At 41.0% G+C, this 21,671-nt stretch overlaps 1 protein-coding gene across 2 annotated transcripts in view; it reads left to right on the top strand.

The window, feature by feature from the left end:
- The window catches only part of LOC134603254 (tropomodulin-2-like), an 81,538-nt gene that overhangs the window by 9,398 nt on the left and 50,469 nt on the right, over positions 1-21,671 (top strand). For both annotated transcript variants that reach the window (XM_063449045.1, XM_063449044.1), the window contains exon 2: positions 10,343-10,503. In XM_063449045.1, the coding sequence (XP_063305115.1) occupies positions 10,384-10,503 (120 nt within the window). In that variant the 5' untranslated portion in view covers positions 10,343-10,383. The remainder of the gene's footprint in view (positions 1-10,342; positions 10,504-21,671) is intronic.

Genomic DNA, 21,671 nt, shown 5'->3' with positions numbered 1-21,671 from the left:
AGTCACCCATACTCCGTTACAAGCAGTCACACACACTCGGTTACAGGCAGGCAGACACTCTCGCACGCTGATAGGCACACAGACACTCCGTTAAAGGCAGATAGTCACACACACAGTTGCAGTCACACATACAGTCACAGATACACACAGTTACAGTCACACACTTAGGCAGAAAGTCACACTCACACACACACACACACATAGGCAGAAAGTCACACACACACACACACACACACACACACACACAGGCAGGCAGTCACACACAGGCAGGCAGTCACACACAGGCAGGCAGTCACACACAGGCAGGCAGTCACACACAGGCAGGCAGACAGACAGTCACACACAGGCAGGCAGTCACACACACAATCACACACAAACACTAACCTATTTCCATTATAGCTGGAACAGGGAGTGAAGGCAGTTGGTTGTTGGGGAAGCAGGGATTCCTTCCTGCTTCCGCCTTCCTGTGCAGCAGTTACCAGGGGCTTCTGATAGGTATTAGCCCCACCTCCGCTGCCATTTTACCCCACCTCTGCCTCGCGATAAGCACCGCCCTGCTGCTCGGTAAGCCCCGTCCCCGCTGCCTCAATATTTTTTTTCATAGACCCAGGTGGAGAATAATGAGCTTTAGCTCCCCTGCACTCCTGTCACCCAGCCATGTGTAAGCTGTGTCGGCCACATGATGGCGTCCCCTTCTCCATGGCGCCCCGTGTGGCCGCACAGCTTGCACACCCCTAAGGCCGTCCCTTGTGCAGCATCTATGTTCAGCATTCAGTATTTCCTAATAGAGACGCAGTGAATCAATGCATATCTATGGGGAACGCTCAGCACATTCATGCAGAGCATGGAGGCACTGAATGTTCCCCATAGAGATGAATTGATTCAATGCATCTCTATGAGGAGATGCTGATTGGCGCCCAGATTTATTGCATGCGCAATAGCCTCCGAATACTTTCCTTTGGGAAAGCATTGGATTAGCTGAGAGCATCAAGATTGATGTCAGCCATGGCAAGACCTACGAGCCGTGGAACAAAAGGTAAGCAAAACCACCTTTTCAATGCATTTAGAGTGGTGCTGGTCACCTAAAATGCCACATAAGGACTATAGTTTTAGGCCTAACACCAGGGCCGGTGCGTCCATAAGGCGGCACAGGCGCCGCCTTAGGGCGCACCGGCTCTGGGGGCGCAAAAGTGGAAGTGCTCCCTCCTGCCAGGTCACCTCCTGGATCCCCGGAGCGGTGCAGCGTGCGACTGAATTGGATTCCGAGGTGGCGAGGGAGCTCTGATCTCTCTGATCTGCTCCCTCACGTGCCTTTTGCTGATGCTGCGGGAGCCGGAATATGACGTCATATTCCGGCTCCCGCGGCATAAGTAAACAGCCTGTGTGTGTGTCTGTCAGTGTGTGTTTGTCAATGAGTCTGTCAGTATTTGTGTGTCTGTCAATGAATGAGTGTGTCAGATAACGTCTGTGTGTTTGTCATTGAGTGTGTGTGACTGTCAGTGTTTATACACCCCTGACTGTAGCGTGGCCAAGCGGAGTGTACCGTGGTACAGGAACTTCTGTTTCCTGTACCTGGCAGGACTGACAGGAAAAGCTCACTGTACCGGGATTTGCTCCACTCAGCCATGCTACAAGAAAGGTAGGAGGCACACCAGGAAGGGGAGGGGACCACTATGGGGGTGGGTGGTGCACCAAGGGACAGGGAGAGGAGGGGAGAGATACCCTGAGGTACAGGAAAAGGAGGGAAGGGGGAGAGGAACACTAAGCGACAGGGAACAGAGGGGGGAGGGGAGAGGAACACTAAGGGACAGGGAAAGGAGGAGAGTGGGGAGAGGAACAGTAAGGGTCAGAGAAGGGAGGGGACCATTAAGGGACGGGGAGAGGGGCTGGATGTGAAAGAAACACACAGCGGGGCTTGAGAAGGAAAGAGACACACACAAAGGAGCTGGGAAGAGTAAAAGACACAAAGGGGCTGGGAGTAAAGGAGTCACACAAAGGGTCTGGGAGGAGTAAGACACAAAATGTGGGAGGTTGTAAGAGTCATACAAAGAGGAGAGATAGAAGACACACAAAGGCAAAAATAGGAGATAAAATACACTAAAGGGAGTCAGATATTTAAAGACGGGATAAGAAACACAAAAGGGAGGTTAAGAGGCACACAGGTGAAGATAGTTTTGGAGGGGCGGAAAAATGCATCTTCGCCTATGTACCCAAAATTCTTTGCACTGGCCCTGCCTGACACTATAATGTTCGTTTAAAATTTACTTTAAAAATCACAACGGTCCCGATTTAGACAGGACAGTACCTAATTAGTTACATGGTGTCCAGCATCCATATACAGCCAAATACAGTCAGATTCAGTCGTTCTGAACGAATCTGCTGGAATTGCCCATATGCATTCAGTGTCTGGACTAAAAATAGTGCTTTTCACATCCAAACCCTGTACAAAGTATAGGATTCGCAAGATTAACAAAGCACCTTTTTACAAACATGCCTTCGGCAGGATGCACATGTGCAAATTATCATTCACTTGCTTTTTGCAAGTGAATGATCATTTAAAGTACTACTTGCCCTCTTAGAGGAGGGAGAGGAGGGAGGTTCATGCCAGTAAGGGTTACTGTAACCGAAAACAATTTTATTATTGGTTTTTCGTAAACCATTAGGTATAAATTTGACTAGCACATTATATATTTAAAACATTTTCTAAGTCCACCGTACAATTTGGCCTAAAATTATCAATTAACTTTCTCTACATTCCTGGTTTAGTGAATAACTCCATACAAAGAGACACACAGAAGGCTGTAGGTACAAAGAGACAGACCGGGGGGCTGGGGAGACAAAGAGACACACACAGGGTCTGGGGACACACAGAGATACACAGAAGGAGTGTGGGGGACAAAGACATACAGGGCTGGGGGGGGGACAAACAGACATACAGAGGGCTGGGAGGAAAAGGAGACACATAGAGGGCCTGGGAGCACAAAGAGACATAAAAAGGGTTTGGTGGAGAAATACATGCAAAAAGAGGTTGGAAAGAGAGAGAGACACACACAAAAATACAAAGGAGTTAGGGAAGAAAGAGACACACAAAGGCAATGGGGCAGTAGGAGAAAGAGAAACACAAATATGACAATTTTGTTTGGGATGGTGCAAGTAGCTGGTCTTGCTTTGGGCACAAAATAGTCTAGCACCGGCCCTGCCTCTGTGAATTCATATTTCGAAATATTAAAGCAAGTGCATGGATTACCTATGGGGGTCACAGAAGGTTGTAATAAATCTCTTAATCCATGTCTGTCTTTGAAGAAAAGAGTAGGTGGTATTAACAAGGATTTCATTGCTCTGTATTGTACATGTCACACTAAACGCATTGTCTTGTATGGTTAATATGACAAACTATTTCTTAAATATTAGCCAAAAAACTAATAAAAGAAAATACTCTACCTCAGCTAAATTTCCAACTTGGCTATGCTGACCAAATATTTTCTGTTCTCTTCAATTCTCAGTATTCTGTGTTTAGTGAATAAATTCCTATTTATCAAATACTCTTGAATTGAGAAGCACTGCAATATCAAGTTTTCTTTTTTAGAATAGCCCCTTGTTTTGGTCCCAAATCCTTTTTTTAGGACCTGCAAAATTTTAATGTGTATAAATACATGGCAGAGCTCCACAGCAATAAAACTTACGTTAATGTGTATTTAAACTAAAATACATTTGTTCATAAAACAGTAAGATACATTGGCCTTCTAAATGTTATTTTATAGAAATAGCTCTAAATGGGTTGCAAAATGTTTCAATTAGCCACACCCAAGCTGTACCCCCTTAAAGGAAAATACCCCTCTTTAGCAATCTGCAAGGCTAGAATTTATTTATTGAGGCCCTAACAGCCAGTGACTTTTCCAATAGTTGGACTTTATGGCTGTTTGCCTGTGGGATCTATGGACAGTGATTGTACAAAATGCGCTGTTTATAGCCCAAGACATTGATTGCTAAAGTTTTATATGTGTCGTATAATTTGGAGTTCTAGAAATGTCAATGCATGCTGGGAAGTTGTCTAATAGCCAAGCAAGTGACATTCAAATATTGTCTTCTGTTCCACTAACAGAAACAGAATTGTCCTATTTTAAGTAGGAAACACAAAGGGCGTACTTGACTATTTTACTGACATGGCTGATGTGTCTGATGATGTATAACAACATGTGTTGTGTTTATCTCAGTCCTCATTACATTTTCTGTTCTCTTATATATGATAATAAACCACTTAAATGTGCAGCTTTCTCATGACATATGCATAGTCGCCTTCTTGGCATATGCTTTACAAAACCCCCTAAGAATACTTGGACACCTTATTTTGGGGAAATTATCACAGGTTTAATAATGTAAATAAACACATAACATTTGAAGGTCATTGACAACATACATTAAACATTACATATTAGCAAGGAGGGTAAATCTGACTCTGTTTGCAGCATTAGGACAGCAGCGGCAAATAACTTCTGCAGTTGCTTGAGAAATCACTTTAAATAGTCCAATAGTCCAACAGAACACTGTGATTCAGACATAGTGTAAACTGATAGCAGCTGGCTTCTATTGGCTTATGGAGACGTTTAGCTCATCCTATGTAAGGGATAGAATTGCAGCTGGATTAAAATCACTTCTCCCATAAACTCTGCTGGACTGGACATTATGGGATGATAATAAACCCCATAGACCAGAGTCAAAGAGGAGTTGCGTAGCTGCTGACACTGTACATATGTCGCAAACATATTATTTTAATATATGAAAGACGGTTGCCAGTCTTACTTATCATGTCCCTTTAATTGAGAGCCATATAGGTTAGATGTTACAAACTTTTCTGTTTTGTTTTTTTCAGTCATAGTAACAAACATTGATTTTCCACTAGATGAAATAATACCTACTCGACTTTGCAGTAGAAAATTCATTAATTTCAAAAAGATGTGGGCACAAAACCAGATACAGTCTATTTTAAAGAGACACTCAGAGCTGGGGCGCAAAAAAATATCTATATGTAATTTCTGAAAAGAGACTACTTTCAAAGCTAATAGGAGATGCAGCTTTGTAATCTCTTAATTGAAGTGATGCCCTGAATAAAGCTGTGTGTGTGTGTGTGTGTATGTGTATGTATCAGGATCTCTTAGGTAGTTATAAGAGGGTTGAAACATTATGTAGGACCTGTTAGATGTGCTCAACTTGTACAAGATAAAACCTAACATAACTTCCCCCTGTGATGTCACAAAATATGGGGTGGGCTTTATAACTGCGGAGATTTTTGCTACAGCTACATTGAACCAAATTAAAGGAGACCGGGACAGTGAAACCTCATAACCTGCCAAATACACACAGTTAGTTATAGTGTATGCACTGGGTATTTAAGTCTGGCAGATTTACAACAAATTGCTATGTGAGTAATATCTGTGTAAACATCCAATATCCAAAGCATGAACGCGAGCTTCCAGTTTCCTTCCAGTCGGATTAGATATGATGTATTGATAACTCCAATGAAAGGCCTGCTTTGTTCATAACAGGTCTCCTGTCACACAGATCAAAGTATTGCCATGATCACACACTGGTACTCTTGTTTCTACCCATTTATTAGTGCCTTGGATAGAAATACGTTGGTAGTTCAAATATAAAGGAAAATAATGTATGATGTATTACTTATTTAAATATTGTAACACATTAATTTAAAATACTTTAAACAGTATTTTTGTACTCAATGCTATAAACCGACAACCACAGTTGGGCAATAAAGACAAATGGCTCCATTAAACACGATGGGCTATTGTAATCCTGCCAACCAGCCATGGGAAGAGTAACATTTTCTTGAAATAGTCCATTCACCATGGTTACTCTAAACGAAAAAAGGCTTCGACAAATGGCCTTCTATTCCTGAAATAATGTGTGATTTACTTTAAGAATTGCTTAGTGTACATGCTGACAATCTAATTCTATTGCTTTAACTCTCAGCCAGTTCACTATTAGGTGCTGCTTTCATATATGTAGAAAATAAGCAACACATTGTATTTTGGAATTGCCGATACAATTGCTGAATTTGTGTTTATCCAAATTGTGAATAGTATGTGTCATTTCCAATGTTATCTGTTAATGCAGACCAAAAATCTAAATGCGAATTAACTACTGAAACAGTTAAAATGACAAATTGTCATTATTAAAGGGACACTTCAAGTTTCACAGTCAGTAATGTGTCTGTCTCCATCCAAGTCAACGGCGCTACTATCACCTCTACCTCGCAGGCTCGCTGCCAAGGGGTTCATTTTGATTCTGACCTCTCTTTTACTCCCCATGTCCAATCGATAGTCAAATCCTGTCGCTTCCAACTCAAGAACATATCGCGCATCCGCCCATATCTAACGCCGGACGCGGCTAAGGTACTGGTTCATGCTGTTGTTCTCTCTCTCGCCTCGACTACTGCAATCCCCTTCTCACCAGTCTTACATGTTCCCAGCTTGCACCGCTCCAATCTATAATGAATGCGGCTGCGAGGCTTATTTTCCTGTCCGGTTGCACCTCCCATGCCTCCACGCTCTGTCAGTCCCTGCATTGGCTTCCAGTTAGATATAGGGCTCAATTCAAAATTCTGGCGCTTGCTTACAAATCCCTATATAATGCTGCTCCAACATACCTATCCTCCCTCATGCACAAGTATGTCCCGTCGAGCATAGGCGTGCGCACGGGGTGTGCCGGGTGTGCCTGGGCACACCCTAATCACACCTCCGTGCTGCACTGCCTCTGGGCAGACTGACATGTCGGGTCCTCGGTCTATGACCGAGGACCCGACACAGGAGGGGGCCCGGCGGCTTGCCCACAATGCCGCCGGGTGAGAGGCCCCTCCTGTCCGTCTGCCCTGATGGAGATTCAGCCTCAGTCTGCAGCTCCGCCGGGAGTGAGCTGCAGACTGAGGTGTCTCGCGATCTCCAGCCTGTCAGAGCGTTGCCGCGGCAACGCTCTGCCTGGAGATCGCGAGACTCACCGTGTGGTCTGCAGCTCACTCAGGGCGGAGCTGCAGACTGAAGAGAGAGGGCGCCCACTGGACCACCAGGGCAGGTATTTAAACCCCCTCTGTCCCCTGTCACTCACTGCCCCCCCACCCTGCCTCTGCCCCCATACCCCCCCTAACCCCTGTCCCTAGCCCTCTAAGCCCTGTCACTACCCCCCTAACCCCTGTCACTACCCCTCTAACCCCTGTCACTACCCCTCTAACCCCCTAACCCCTGTCACTACCCCCTAACCCCTGTCACTACCCCCCTAACCCCTGTCACTACCCCCCTAACCCCTGTCACTACCCCTCTAACCCCTGTCACTACCCCCCTAACCCCTGTCATTACCCCTCTAACCCCTGTCACTACCCCTCTAACCCCCTAACCCCTGTCACTACCCCCTAACCCCTGTCACTACCCCCTAACCCCTGTCACTACACCCTAACCCCTGTCACTACACCCTAACCCCTGTCACTACACCCTAACCCCTGTCACTACACCCTAACCCCTGTCACTACCCCCCTAACCCCTGTCACTACCCCCCTAACCCCTGTCACTACCCCCCTAACCCCTGTCACTACCCCCCTAACCCCTGTCACTACCCCCCTAACCCCTGTCACTACCCCTCAACCCCCCTAACCCCTCTCACTGCCCCTCTACACCCTAACCCATGTCACTGCCTCTCCACCCCCCAACCCCTGTCACTGCCTCTCCACTCCCCCCCACCCCCTGTCACTGCCCCTCTACCACCCTAACTCCTGTCACTACCCCCCTAACCCCTGTCACTACCCCTCTATCCCCTGTCACTACCCCTCTACCCCTAACACCTGTCACTGCCCCTCTACCTCCCTAACCCATGTCACTGCCTCTCCACCCCCTTAACCCGTTACTGCCCTTCCACTCCCCCACCCCCTGTCACTACCCCTCTATCCCCCTAACCCCTGTCACTACTCCTCTATCCCCCTAACCCGTTACTCCCCCTCTACCCCCTAACCCCTGTCACTAACCGTCTACTCCCGCTACCTCCTGTCACTGCCTCTCCACCCCCCTACCTCCTGTCCCTCTACCCCCAACCCCTGTCTTTGCCCCTCCACCCTCCTAACCCCTGTCGCCCACACAGTGCACCCCTCACAATCATACACACTGTACCCCACACACACTGAATCCCTCACAATTACACAAACTGTACCCCTTACAATTACATACACTGTACCCCTCACAATCACACACTGCACCCTTCACAATTACACCACACTGTACTCCTCGCAATCACACACACTGCACCCCTTACACGCTGCACCGCTCACAATCACACACTGCACCTATGTATATTTGTATATATATATATATATATATATATATATATATAAATATATATATATATATATATGTGTGTGTGTGTATGTATGAATGAATGTATGTGTGTGTGTATGTGTATATAAAAATACATATACACGCGGCGTGTGTGTTTGTGCTTTATGGTGCACACCCTAATGCAACAGGCTGCGCACGCCTATGCTGTCGAGACTCCTGCGCTCAGCCCAAGACCTACACCTATCCTCTGCCCGGATCCCCACGTCTGATGCTTGCCTTCAAGACTTCTCCAGGGCTGCACCTATTCTGTGGAACTCCCTTCCCTCCTCAATCAGACTTTAACCCAGCCTCCACTCCTTCAAAAAATCTTTGAAAACTCACTTCTTCATTAAAGCGTATCAATTAAACTGTCAGCAGGTTTCTCATCCCCCACCCCATGACTCCTTTCCTGCAACTGTCAAAAATGACCTACCAAGCACTCAATAAACCCTTCTCTAACAAACTATTTAATTCCCCTACTTTAACCCTTTGTGTCACTATACCCTACTCCCTCTAGCATGTAAGCTCATTGAGCAGGGCCCTCAACCCCCTCTGTTCCTGTACGTCCAGTGGTCTGATCTCAATTATGTGTCTGTTAGTCCACCTATTGTACAGCGCTACAGAATTTGTTGGCGCTATATAAATAATAAAATAATAATAATAATATTCCCTGTGTAACAAACAATGAGACAATTACTATCGGCTACACTGAAGAGAACTGAGCTGCATGAAAGTGATTTCCTGTAACAAATTTGCACTTTAATGAATAGACGTACATTGCAACATACATATTAGTTTACTTTAATGTACGTATGTGGTTATGGTGACTGGAGACTCCTAATGCCACCCCACTTTTCAATGTTAAACCATTTTTAAATGCTTAACAAGGTCAATGCCATTTCTTTGTATAAAACAGTGTCTTTGCATCACTTCGCACATGTGCCCTCCTTCTTGCCAACTGTCTATTTTGCAGTGAATAGGAGTCTGAGCGTCTCCTGCTGTGCGTGAGAAGTATATGCATTTGCCCGTACACAAAAAGTGTACTAACTGTTAAGAGAATGTTTGATTATTTTTTTTATTCCACCAATACAAAAAAATTGGCAGCAGAGCCGTATCAATAATGATCCATTTTATTTGCCCTTTCTGTTATTTTCCACTTCAATAAACCGTATCATTGAACCAAAGCTGCTTGCTCACTGAAGCATCCTGGATGTAATAATTATTAAAGTGCATATCTTACAGTGTAGTAGATATGGATTTCAACTTGCATGTGAGAGAAGAAACATTAATTTTTGCACATGGATCCTACAATCAGTTTACATGTAATCTGAACCCATGTCAGTGAACTATTTGAAATAGGAAAGTGTATGTTCGGTCTATGCCTTATTATATTGTGATCAATGGTGATTGATAAAGTTTAAGGATGGTGGGCAGCTAGACTGCACCTCTAGAATTGGCTCTGCTCCCTGACTTGTTCAGAACTGCCCATTTAACCCCATGTACCAAACCCCTAACCTAAAGAGAGGCCATGCCCTGTAAACATATAGAACCACTTAATTGATAAACAGCAACCACTTTAAAGAGGTCATATTCCACTCTTATTGCTATTACTCAAAGACAACCCTAGAACACAGGACAATACAAAAGCATGTCTTTTAGGACGTCCACCATCCAATGGCCCAAAGGGGTGACATAAAAAAATTCTGTTAAAGCAGACTAACAACCATGTCTGAAGGGTCTATACTTAAAGAATGGGGACACAACAATGTTGTTTTTTTCATGCACAATGTTATCATTTTTAACACACCAATTGAGTTGATTTTTATTGCAACAAAACCCGAGGGCCACAATGTGACCTGTCCGTATGGACCATCATCCATTGCTTGTTATAAAGTGACAATTCTTCTATAAATAAAACTAAACATTGTCCTTCCATTCTAAATATACACTACTTGCTTTTTACACATTAACAGGGGCTCGCAGAGTGGAACCGGGTATCAAGGATTTTCAAATCATGTCATTTCGAAAGGAATTTGATAAGTACAAGAATATAAATGAAGATGAAATTCTTAGCAAACTCTCGGAAGATGAATTAAAACAGCTGGAGAACGTTCTAGAGGAGCTTGATCCTGAAGTAAGTTTAATGAAGAGTCATTTTCAGTATTGTTTAGAAACCACAAACATTTAACATCCTTCAGCCATTTAAGTAATCTCTGTTTAGTGTTCTGGCTTCAGGGTGCTGTTCTATCAGAATTCTGGAACAATTAAAGATTCAAGTAAAATACACATTTTCCTAAAAGCTTTGTCTGTTTAATTAATATACATATATATGTACAGTGAGGGGAAAAAGTATTTAAACGTTTGCCCACTGACAAAGAAATGATCAGTCTATAATTTTAGTGAGAGACAGAATAACAACAAACTAAATCCAGAAAAATGCATGTCAAAACACCTACCATTAAAATTATAGACTGATCATTTCTTTGTCAGTGGGCAAACGTTCAAAATCAGTAGAGGACCGAATACTTTTTCCCCTCACTGTATATACTCTAGTACAGAAGTAAACAACCTTCAGCACTCCAGATGTTGTGGACTACATCCCCCATAATGCTCTTACACACATAATGCTGGCAAAGCATCATGGGTGGTGTAGTCCAAAACATCTGGAGTGCCGAAGGTTGCCTACGCCTGATCTAGTGCAATACAATATAATCTGATGTACTCAGTAGTACAGTCCAATATAAAAGCAGAAAAGTCCTCCCATCAAATAAAAGACCTTGTAAAAATGTGTAATTTGCTCACATATAGGGATAACTTACAAAAAGAAGAAGGAGGGGGGATTAAAAAAACAATGACGTGTGAAATGATAAAAAGCTAAAATGTTTATTTTAAATATATTAAAACTTGAATAACAATTATAACAACATACTCATAAGAGTTAAAAAGGTTAAAAAGTACCCACATATAGAAGTGCAGCAAGTATAAGCTCAGGGACTGTGTCTCTCTGGTGAGTGAATTAGAGGCAGCCAAGCACAGAAAGAGGTTTTTTTTTTTTTTTTTTTTTTTTTTTATATATTGGACTGAACTGAGTACATTGGACTATATTTTATTGCACTAGCTTATATATATATTGGGATTTTATCTTTCATTATTGTCATGTGGCTTTAAGGAGCTATTTTAGGTCTATTTATACAATTTGTTCTGCTTGATTTTCATCCTTTTTTTTTTATATTATTTCAAATATTTCAAATATTTTTTCAAATATTTTCCCTGATTGTGCAGCCTCACTATATTACTATTTTGTCGGCAAATATCAAGTAGGTTTAAGGTTATTTCCTACAGACGACTGCTGCCTCCATAGGGAGTATAATATATACTACGCATGAAATATATATATATATATATTGATCGTTATTTGAAAATTTGGAAATAAAATACTAATGGACTTTTTATGAAGACCGGAGAGTGCTTCCCTTATTTTTGCATATATATCTTCTACACGTGGGATAGCACCAAGGCATCTATAACTTGATTTTTGAGATAGGGTGAGTGCCAAGCATATTTGTTTTTTGTATATATATATATATATATATATATATTTTTTTTTTTTAAATTTTCTTTCCCTCTCTGCTTTGCGCTCTAACCCCATTCTTTTACTTGCATATAAGTTATTTTGTTTTAAACTTTGCCATCTTTAGCTGTAGTTAAAAGCACCACTTACCCAGAGTTCATTTAAGAGGTACCCTGTAAATTATGTCAGGATATGTGAATTCAGATGAGTTATTGCTTACCTGCACAGGTTATGGTCAAACTTACTGGAGCACTATCGAGTTAAGAATACAAATGGTATTCATAAAGCTATAGTGCCCTTGTCATCCTTTAGGTGACTGAGCCTTACTTCCTGATTTAAAATAGTGAGTTTTACTTACCTTTTCTCTCTTGCAACACAGGTCTCCAGTGTTCCATTCTACCTCTTTGGCTGAGATCATCGAGATCGATGATCTCAGTCAAACCAATGATTTTCCATAGGAAAGCATTGGGAGGCTAGTGGACATGCGTGGCAAAATGCAGGCCTGCACCAATCAAATGGTCTCCATGAGGCTATCTGACTGAAATAGTTTTAGTCCACTATTTCACAGAAGTGCTTCTAGTGGCTGTCAGTATGATAGTGTCAAGATTACTGTTTGATCCAGCACGTAGAACTGTATAGCACGGATAACAAATAAGTAACGTATTACCGGTCCTTAGAATGGCCGGATTTAACGTACATAGAATAGTCAAAAATACTGTCCGAGGTCAGGGAAAATAGAAAGGGACGCAGCGATGAGGAAAGCCAGGAGTCAGGATACCAGAATATAGAGACGTCAATAATCAAAGCCAAAGTCAAAAAACAGGTAGAAAACTAATAACAGGAACGCGCTCTCGGACAACCACAAGGGAAACCACGACAGGGCACTGAGCAGGATGAGAACTGGGCCTAAATACCCCTCCTCTAGATCTGATAGGCTGTAACTGGCCTTTGACCCCAAATTCAGTTACCATGCTTCATTTGCATAATTGCTGCTCAGCATTAACCCTTCTGTGGATTAGGTTGCTGCTCGGCACAACTTTTCCAGTGTGGACAGTAAATGTCATTAACCACATTTCTATAAGCGGATGAATACGTGACACCAGGTTTTATTTGCATAATTGCTGCTCAGCATTAACCCTTCTGTGGATTAGGTTGCTGCTCGGCACAACTTTTCCTGTGTGGACAGTAAATGTCATTAACCACATTTCTATAAGCGGATGAATACATGACACCAGGTTTTATTTGCATAATTGCTGCTCAGCATTAACCCTTCTGTGGATTAGGTTGCTGCTCGGCACAACTTTTCCTGTGTGGACAGTAAATGTCATTAACCACATTTCTATAAGCGGATGAATACATGACAGCCACTAGAGGCAGGTTAACTCTGCACTGCAAACATTGCCGTTCATGCAGAAAGGCAATGTTTTCAGCTGCAGGGTCAAAAGAGGGGGAACATGGCACCTAGACCATGTCATTGATATGACGTAGACTGGGTGCCTATAGAGTCCCTTTAATGGGACACTGTAGGCACTGTAACCTCTTCCTCTCGTGAAGTCGTTGTAGTGTCTGAAGTCTCCTGGCACTGTCGCTCAAATCAACATTCAACCATTTTTAATGCTAAACAAAATTCCCCTGCAACCCATTTCCTCTGTGCTGCTTGGGTTAATGAAAGAAGCATTGCCTGAGTAGCAATGGAAGGCAGTGCTTGGATGAGTGTCAGCTGACCATTTTCAGCCTATCACAGCACCCATTGTATAGTATGAATTGGTATGGTTAGAATGAAGTACCTCGAGTGGGACTCTGGAGGAACTTGGTAGGTGGCCCGGGACTCTTATTTAGTGTTAAACTGCTCAGAAATTGTATAACATTGAATGGAGTGACAGTGCTAGTGGACTGTATGCAGTATAACCAATCAACCAATAACCATGCCCCTTTTAGTAATGGCTGTTTCCACAGAGCAAGGGTATGAAATAATATGAACAAAAAAATAAGGTATTTAGTTATATATATGCATTACAAAATAATATACATATAGACTGTAATGCACGTCATCTAACATATTAAATTATAATAATTTCCCTAAAGATTGCTTTCATCATTGACCTGTATATTAACAGAGGGAACTAATACCACAGATAGATAAAAACAAAGCACAGCATTGTTTTCAACCTCAATTATCTGCATGGCACAAGAGAGTCGGAGAGTACATGATCTCATTATGACTCAAAGAACAAAGGATGATTTTACTGCTAATAACCTTGTTATAACCCTACTATCAGACATTTATTTCAATAATGTGAACTCTTTGCAAATTGCCTTTGCAATCGTAGAGTTATAGAGCACCAGTAAACACCACTAACGCACTTCATTCAAAGAGCCCAGTGGAGGTATGACTTACCACTGCAGCACTTACAAATGCAGGCAATGTCATGTAAAATAATTATTTCATGTAAAATAATTTGTCCTCATTCTAGTAAAATTACTCACTTTCATTATAAAATGTAACAATCAGACATGTAAATTTCTTATTTAAAAACAAAAACAAAAAACCTTCAGATTTATTCTACTTAAAGAAAAGAAAATTATGTTTATACGTCATAAATCGATGGCCTTCTTCTTTCAGTGCAGTATGATTAATTTGCCCTAATGGCACCCGTGAGCATGGTACCTTGCAAACTATCTCTCTATCTCTATCTCTATCTCTATCCAAAAAAAAAAACTGTTTTCCTGGCACTATAGACTCTTGGAGTGCCCCCCTCCCTCGGCTGTGAAGGGGTTAAAACCCCGTCAGCCACTTACCTTAATCCAGCACCGGGCGAGCGCATTCAAACCCGCCCATAGGAAAGCATTACTCAATTTGCATATGCCCACCCAGAATCCTATGCGGTAGAAACATCACTGCAGATTTGTGATTTCTGTGGGAAAAGCAAGTCTTATGGCTTAACTGATGTGCAGATTTTTGTTTAACATTGTAATACCTATCCACAGACTTCAGGTGGAAGGGGTTTTCAATCACAATTTTTTCCCTACCATAACTTATAGCTTGGTTGCTTCGTCTAAGTGTTGCTTCTAAGTGTGTGTGGTTGGAGATATTCTGGAGAGTTTTACAGAAGCTTCAACTGTCTAAGGTTTGTGCTAAGAGCTTTCTTTTTTACTGTTACAGGTAAGATTCATCTGTAGGAAAATGTTACTGATTGCACAAGGTTTGATTTCCTGTTGGTAATTATAAGGCATTTGATTAGTTAGCTACTTGCTATTGATTGCTGTTTAAATTAGCTATTGTTTGCAAATAAGCAGAGGCCTACCCAGGTGTTAAACATTCCTAGTGGGTGGTGATTTTAGGAGTATATAAGGGTTGTTGTCATTAGCTTGGCTGATATAGCTTGGTTGCTTAATCTAAGTGTTGCTTCTAAGTGTGTGTGGTTGGAGATATTCTGGAGAGTTTTACAGAAGCTTCAACTGTCTCAGAGTTGTGCTAAGAGTTTTCTTTTTTACTGTTACAGGTAAGATTCATCTGTAGGAAAATGTTACTGATTGCACAAGGTTTGATTTCCTGTTGGTAATTATAAGGCATTTGATTAGTCAGCTACTTGCTATTGATTGCTGTTTAAATTAGCTATTGTTTGCAAAAAAGCAGAGGACTACCCAGTTAAACATTCCTAGTGGGTGGTGATTTTAGGAGTATATAAGGGTTGTTGTCATTAGCTTGGCTAATATAGCTTGGTTGCTTCATATAAGTGTTGCTTCTAAGTGTGTGTGGTTGGAGATATTCTGGAGAGTGTTGCTTCTAAGTGTGTGTGTGGTTGGAGATATTCTGGAGAGTGTTGCTTCTAAGTGTGTTCTCTATCTTGCGGCAGGAGATTGTATTTTTGAAGTCTGAGATTTGTACATTTTCTGGTAAACAAACTCAGGCTGGAACTGCTGCAAAGCCACTGCCGCAGAGACATACTAGGAATGGCAGATGGATCACTGTAGGATCTGGTAGACTTAGAGTTGTGGATAAAAGGCATATTGCAAAGTCTGTTGCTCTACATAATTCATTTTCTGCACTTTCAGAGTGTAATGGTGTTATGGAGACAGGCACTGAGGCTAGTGGTGTTGTGGAGAGAGGAACTGAGGCTAGTGGTGTTGTGGAGAGAGGCACTGAGGCTAGTGGTGTTGTGGAGAGAGGCACTGAGGCTAGTGGTGTTGTGGAGAGAGGCACTGAGGCTAGTGGTGTTGTGGAGAGAGGCACTGAGGCTAGTGGTGTTGTGGAGAGAGGCTTGGAGACTATGGTGAGGCCTAATAGAAAGCAGTTGTTGGGGGATTCCATCATAAGAGGTGTGGAGATGGACAATGGTGGTCTTGTGAGGTGTCTTCCCAGAGCTACTGCTCACAGAGACAGGAGACGTATCTGTAATATTGTTAAGCGAGCAAAGCAGGAAGGCAAATTGGATGTACTTGTCCATCTAGGGACAAATGACTTGGCTTGCAATGAGGTTTCAGAGGTTAAGGACGTTTTTAGTGTTTTTGCCAATGATATACGGCAGGTTGCTTCCACACTGTCGTTCTCTGAAGTTCTGCCTGTGCATAACACTCAGAACGACAGGCGGATGCGTATTAGGGACTTTAACTTGTGGCTTGGTGAATGGTGTCGGGAGCAAGGATTTGGCTTTATCTGTCATTATAACTCTGTTTGGAATGGAAATAAACTATACAAAAAAGATGGTTTGCATCTTTCTCAAAAGGGAACAAATGTTCTCAGTGAGCAGTTCAGAGGTTTTGCTAGGATGTATTTAAACTAGGAGGGGGGGCAAAAGGGTGATAAAACATCAATCCAATTGTCCCCCAAAACAAGGACAGAAGGTGCCTGTAGCAAGTGGGTTAAAAAATGATAAGCTTGATAAGCTCATGTCTACAAATGCTTGCAGTTTAGGGAATAAGATCCATGAACTTGTTGCAATAATGGCAACTGATAGTGTAGATTTAGTCGCTGTTACTGAGACATGGTATAATGAGAAAAATGACTGGGACATAGCAATACCAGGGTACTCTTTATATAGAAAAGACAGGGAAGGCAGGAAAGGGGGAGGGGTGGCCCTGTATGTGAAGGATAGCATAAAATCTAGCCTAATAAAACTAGTGAGGCGAACATAGAGTCCGTTTGGGTTACGTTAGAATTTGGTAATCACACAGTAATTCGTGTAGGTGTGATTTATAGGCCCCCAGGACAAATTGAAGAGTTAGATAATCTACTAGTTGAGGAAATAGCTAAAATGACAATGAAGGGGGAAGTTATCATCATGGGTGACTTTAATCTTCCTGATGTGAATTGGAAAACAAAAATAGCTGCTTGTGCCAGGAGCACACATATTCTAAACTCCCTACTGGGATTGTCTCTAAAACAAGTCGTTGAGGAGCCAACTCGTAAAGAGGCCATACTAGATTTAGTGTTAACAAATGGAGATTTGGTATCCGATATTACTGTAGGTGAAAGTTTAGGATCCAGTGATCATCAGTCAGTGTGGTTTAATATAAGAACAGTGACTGAGTCACACCACACAAAAAACAAAATATTTAGACTTTAGAAAAACAGACTTTTCTAAAATTAGAATATGTGTAAAGGAGTTATTATCAGACTGGAGCAATTTAAATGGCGTCCAAGAGAAATGGGATTATTTAAAAGTTGCACTACTGAAGGCAACAGAAAATTGCATTAGGCTTGTCAGTAAAAGCAAAAGATTTAAGAAACCACTGTGGTACTCCGCAGATGTGGCCGAAATAGTAAAAAACAAAAAGTTAGCATTTAGTAATTATAAAAAAAAACAGAGTGAGGAAGACAGAATGATCTATAAGATTAGGCAGAAAGAGGCTAAGCAAGTTATAAGAGCTTCCAAAACACACACAGAAGAGAAAATAGCACAGTCAGTAAAAAAGAGGGACAACTTTTTTTAGATACATAAATGAGAAAAGAAAGTAAAACAAGGATTAGTTAGATTAAAAAGAAGAAAGGTATGTAGAAGAGGATAAAGGTCTAGCTGACTGCCTCAATGAATATTTTTGTTCGGTATTTACAGATGAAAATGAAGGAGAGGGACCTCAGTTAAGAAAAAGGATAAATGAGTTATTTATGACACGTGAGTTTACAGAGGAAGAGGTTCTATTTCAACTGTCAAAATGAAAGACAAATAAGTCAATGGGACCTGTTGGAATACACCCAAAGCTATTAAAAGAGCTTAGTGGTGTACTAGCAAAACCATTAACATATTTATTTAACCAATCATTGATAACAGGAGTAGTCCCAGAAGACTGGAAGTTGGCGAATGTTGTGCCCATTCACAAGAAAGGTAATAGGGAGGAGTCGGGCAACTATAGGCCAGTAAGCCTTACTTCAGTAGTGGGGAAAGTGATGGAAACTATGTTAAAGGATAGGATTGTTGAACATCTAAAATCACATGGATTTCAAGATCAGAGACAACATGGGTTTACTTCAAGGAGATCATGCCAAACTAATCTTGTAGATTTTTTTGATTGGGTAACGAAAATTATAGATCAGGGTGGTGCAGTAGACATTGCTTACCTAGATTTCAGTAAGGCTTTTGACACTGTTGCACATAGAAGGCTTATCAATAAACTGCAATATTTAAGTTTGGATTCCAATATTGTTGAATGGGTGAGGCAGTGGCTGAGTGACAGGCAACAGAGGGTTGTAGTCAATGGAGTATATTCGAAGCTTGGGCTTGTCACCAGTGGGATACCTCAGTGATCTGTACTTGGACCCATTCTCTAATATTTTTATTAGTGATATTGCAGAAGGTCTTGATGGTAAGGTGTGTCTTTTTGCTGATGATACTAAGATATGTAACAGGGTTGATGTTCCAGGAGGAATAAGCCAAATGGCTAATGATTTAGGTAAACTAGAAAAATGGTCAGAGTTGTGGCAACTGACATTTAATGTGGATAAGTGCAAGATAATGCATCTTGGACGTAAAAACCCATGGGCAGAGTACAGAATATTTGATAGAGTCCTAACCTCAACATCTAAGGAAAGGGATTTATGGGTGATTATTTCTGATGACTTAAAGCTAGGCAGACAATGTAACAGAGCAGCAGGAAATGCTAGCAGAATGCTTGGTTGTATAGGGAGAGGTATTAGCAGTAGAAAGACGGAAGTGCTCATGCCATTGTACAGAACACTGGTGAGACCTCACTTGAAATATTGTACGCAGTACTGGAGACCGTATCTTCAGAAGGATATTGATACCTTAGAGAGAGTTCAGAGAAGGGCTACTAAACTGGTTCATGGATTGCAGGATAAAACTTACCAGGAAAGGTTAAAGGATCTTAACATGTATAGCTTGGAGGAAAGACGAGACAGGGGGGATATGATAGAAACATTTAAATACATAAAGGGACTCAACACAGTAAAGGAGGAGACTATATTTAAAAGAAGAAAAACTACCACAACAAGAGGACATAGTCTTAAATTAGAGGGACAAAGGTTTAAAAATAATACCAGGAAGTATTACTTTACCGAGAGGGTAGTGGATGAATGGAATAGCCTTCCAGCTGAAGTGGTAGAGGTTAACACAGTAAAGGAGTTTAAGCATGCGTGGGATAGGCATAAGGCTATCCTAACTATAAGATAAGGCCAGAGACTAATGAAAGTGTTTAGAAAATTGGGCAGACTAGATGGGCCGAATGGTTCTTATCTGCCGTCACATTCTATGTTTCGATAACCTTTTTGGCTTTTGATTATATATATATATATATATATATATATATATATATATAGATCAATCGAGAGAAAGATTGTAGTCGTATTAGTTCAGTGATGTAGATGTAAAAAATAGATAAAATTCGTATCTTGTAATACCTTTTTTATTGGACTAACAGAATCTTTTAATGACAAGCTTTCGGGAGAACCTCCATTTCTCAAGTCTGAAGCATTTCTGAGCAAGACAACACATATAATTCAAAGTTGAGTTGTGATACCGGGGTTAAAGCGACATGAGTGCAGATAAAACACAGGTTTGATAGAAAATAGACAACATTCTTGCAGAGGGTCATAAATATCTTTCTGAAGATCAGAGTGAGGGGGGAGAGGGAGGAAGAAAAAAAAAACCCAAACAGACACTGCAGAAGATGGTACACTTTATACATACACACAAATATATATATATATATATATATATATATATGCAAACACATAAACACATGAACACATATACATACATGCAAATGAACTCATATACACAAATATAAGTGCACAGTCACATATATAAGCATGCATCCCCTCTGATCTCTATAACAGTCTCTAGATATTGAATTCTCTCTATCAGTGTTAATCTATATTGGGATTCTATACAAAAGATGAGAATATGTGGATATATTTTATCCTAATCAAATTTATATATTGTATAAGCTTTATATGAATGTCTTTGTAAAAAAATGGAAAATTGGATATCTAACTAAATAAAATAAATATTTTTATTTAGAATGTTTTTATTGCATTCAGCAAAATCTTCCTCATGTTGTCTATACATCACTCCCTTGATCCCTGTTATCCCTGTTAGAATTAATAAATGTATAGTAAGTGGCAAACACCGGCCCATCATCAACATGTCTAGCTGACACCACAAAGGAAATAAGGGTATACACTCTGCAAAGAGTTAATGAATCTGACTTTGCACTAATTAATAACAGTCAAGTTACTTACGAGATCTTAATTATGTGGCTTAGGTTTTGTATTTTCTTGGCTGTCTCAATGCGCTCTCCTGGCAGCAGGTCTCCCTACAGAAGCCAATAAAAATAAAGAAAAACTCCTTATTGACTTCAAAGTCACCTTAACTGGGAACAAATGACCGCTTCCATGCAGCTAGATATTAAACACGTTCTCTCTTTAGAGGAAGAAAATGTACTGAAATTTTCATCTCATCGGTTGAATTTGTAACGTTAGCTCACCTTAATGTGTTGCCCCCAATTACAACAGTGGGCTTGGTTTATGGCGATTGTATCAGTGGAACATTTTGTAAGGTATTCTTGTCAGCAGAAAAATAAAAATGTGGTTTCAATTAGCAAAATTAACAAAAATGTTTTTTTTGTGTTCAGTAACATAATAACTACAACAATAAGAAATTGCTGGCATCTCCCAGTTCTTTCACTGTTTCTCCCTATACCTCTGGTGTAAAGCCAAGCTGACCATTATATCCCTATTACTTAGTTTCTATGTATTTCCTATTGGTTGTAACCTTTCAGACAGTGAGACGTATCCTGTTGGCTATGTTTGATTAAGTAGACAGGCGCTCATCCAGCCAGCATTCTGAGCAGGATCCCTACCCAAATAAACCTAAAAGCAATACATTAAATAAAGCTCTGCTGCACTGTATAACTATATTTGGATGTTTATTAAGTGACCATGAGGACTTGGCAACATCTCAACCCTGTTAATGTCAAAATATTGCCAGGTTCTTATGGTGACTGAAAAAAACAGTGTGGCGTGTCCTGTTGACTGTCCTGACTGATGCCCCAAGTCATACCTCGTGAAAACTGTGCAGATTGGTGGGGGATCATTGTTTTCTGCAAAATGGTCATCTAAGATGTAGCTGTGTGTTATATCTTTGTAACTTACATATTATTCATCTGTTTGTATTATTTTTTAACATTTGCACAACTCCTCAGGTTCTTAAAAGAAAACAAAATCCCCATATACTTTGTTCTTTAAATTTTTTTTTTTTAAATCTAAGAAATAA

The sequence above is a fragment of the Pelobates fuscus genome, chromosome 3, assembly GCF_036172605.1.
Source record: "Pelobates fuscus isolate aPelFus1 chromosome 3, aPelFus1.pri, whole genome shotgun sequence".
NCBI classification, from domain to species: Eukaryota; Metazoa; Chordata; class Amphibia; order Anura; family Pelobatidae; genus Pelobates; species Pelobates fuscus.
The sequence above is the reverse complement of the archived record's forward strand: the minus strand, read 5'-3'. Positions and strand labels throughout refer to the sequence as shown.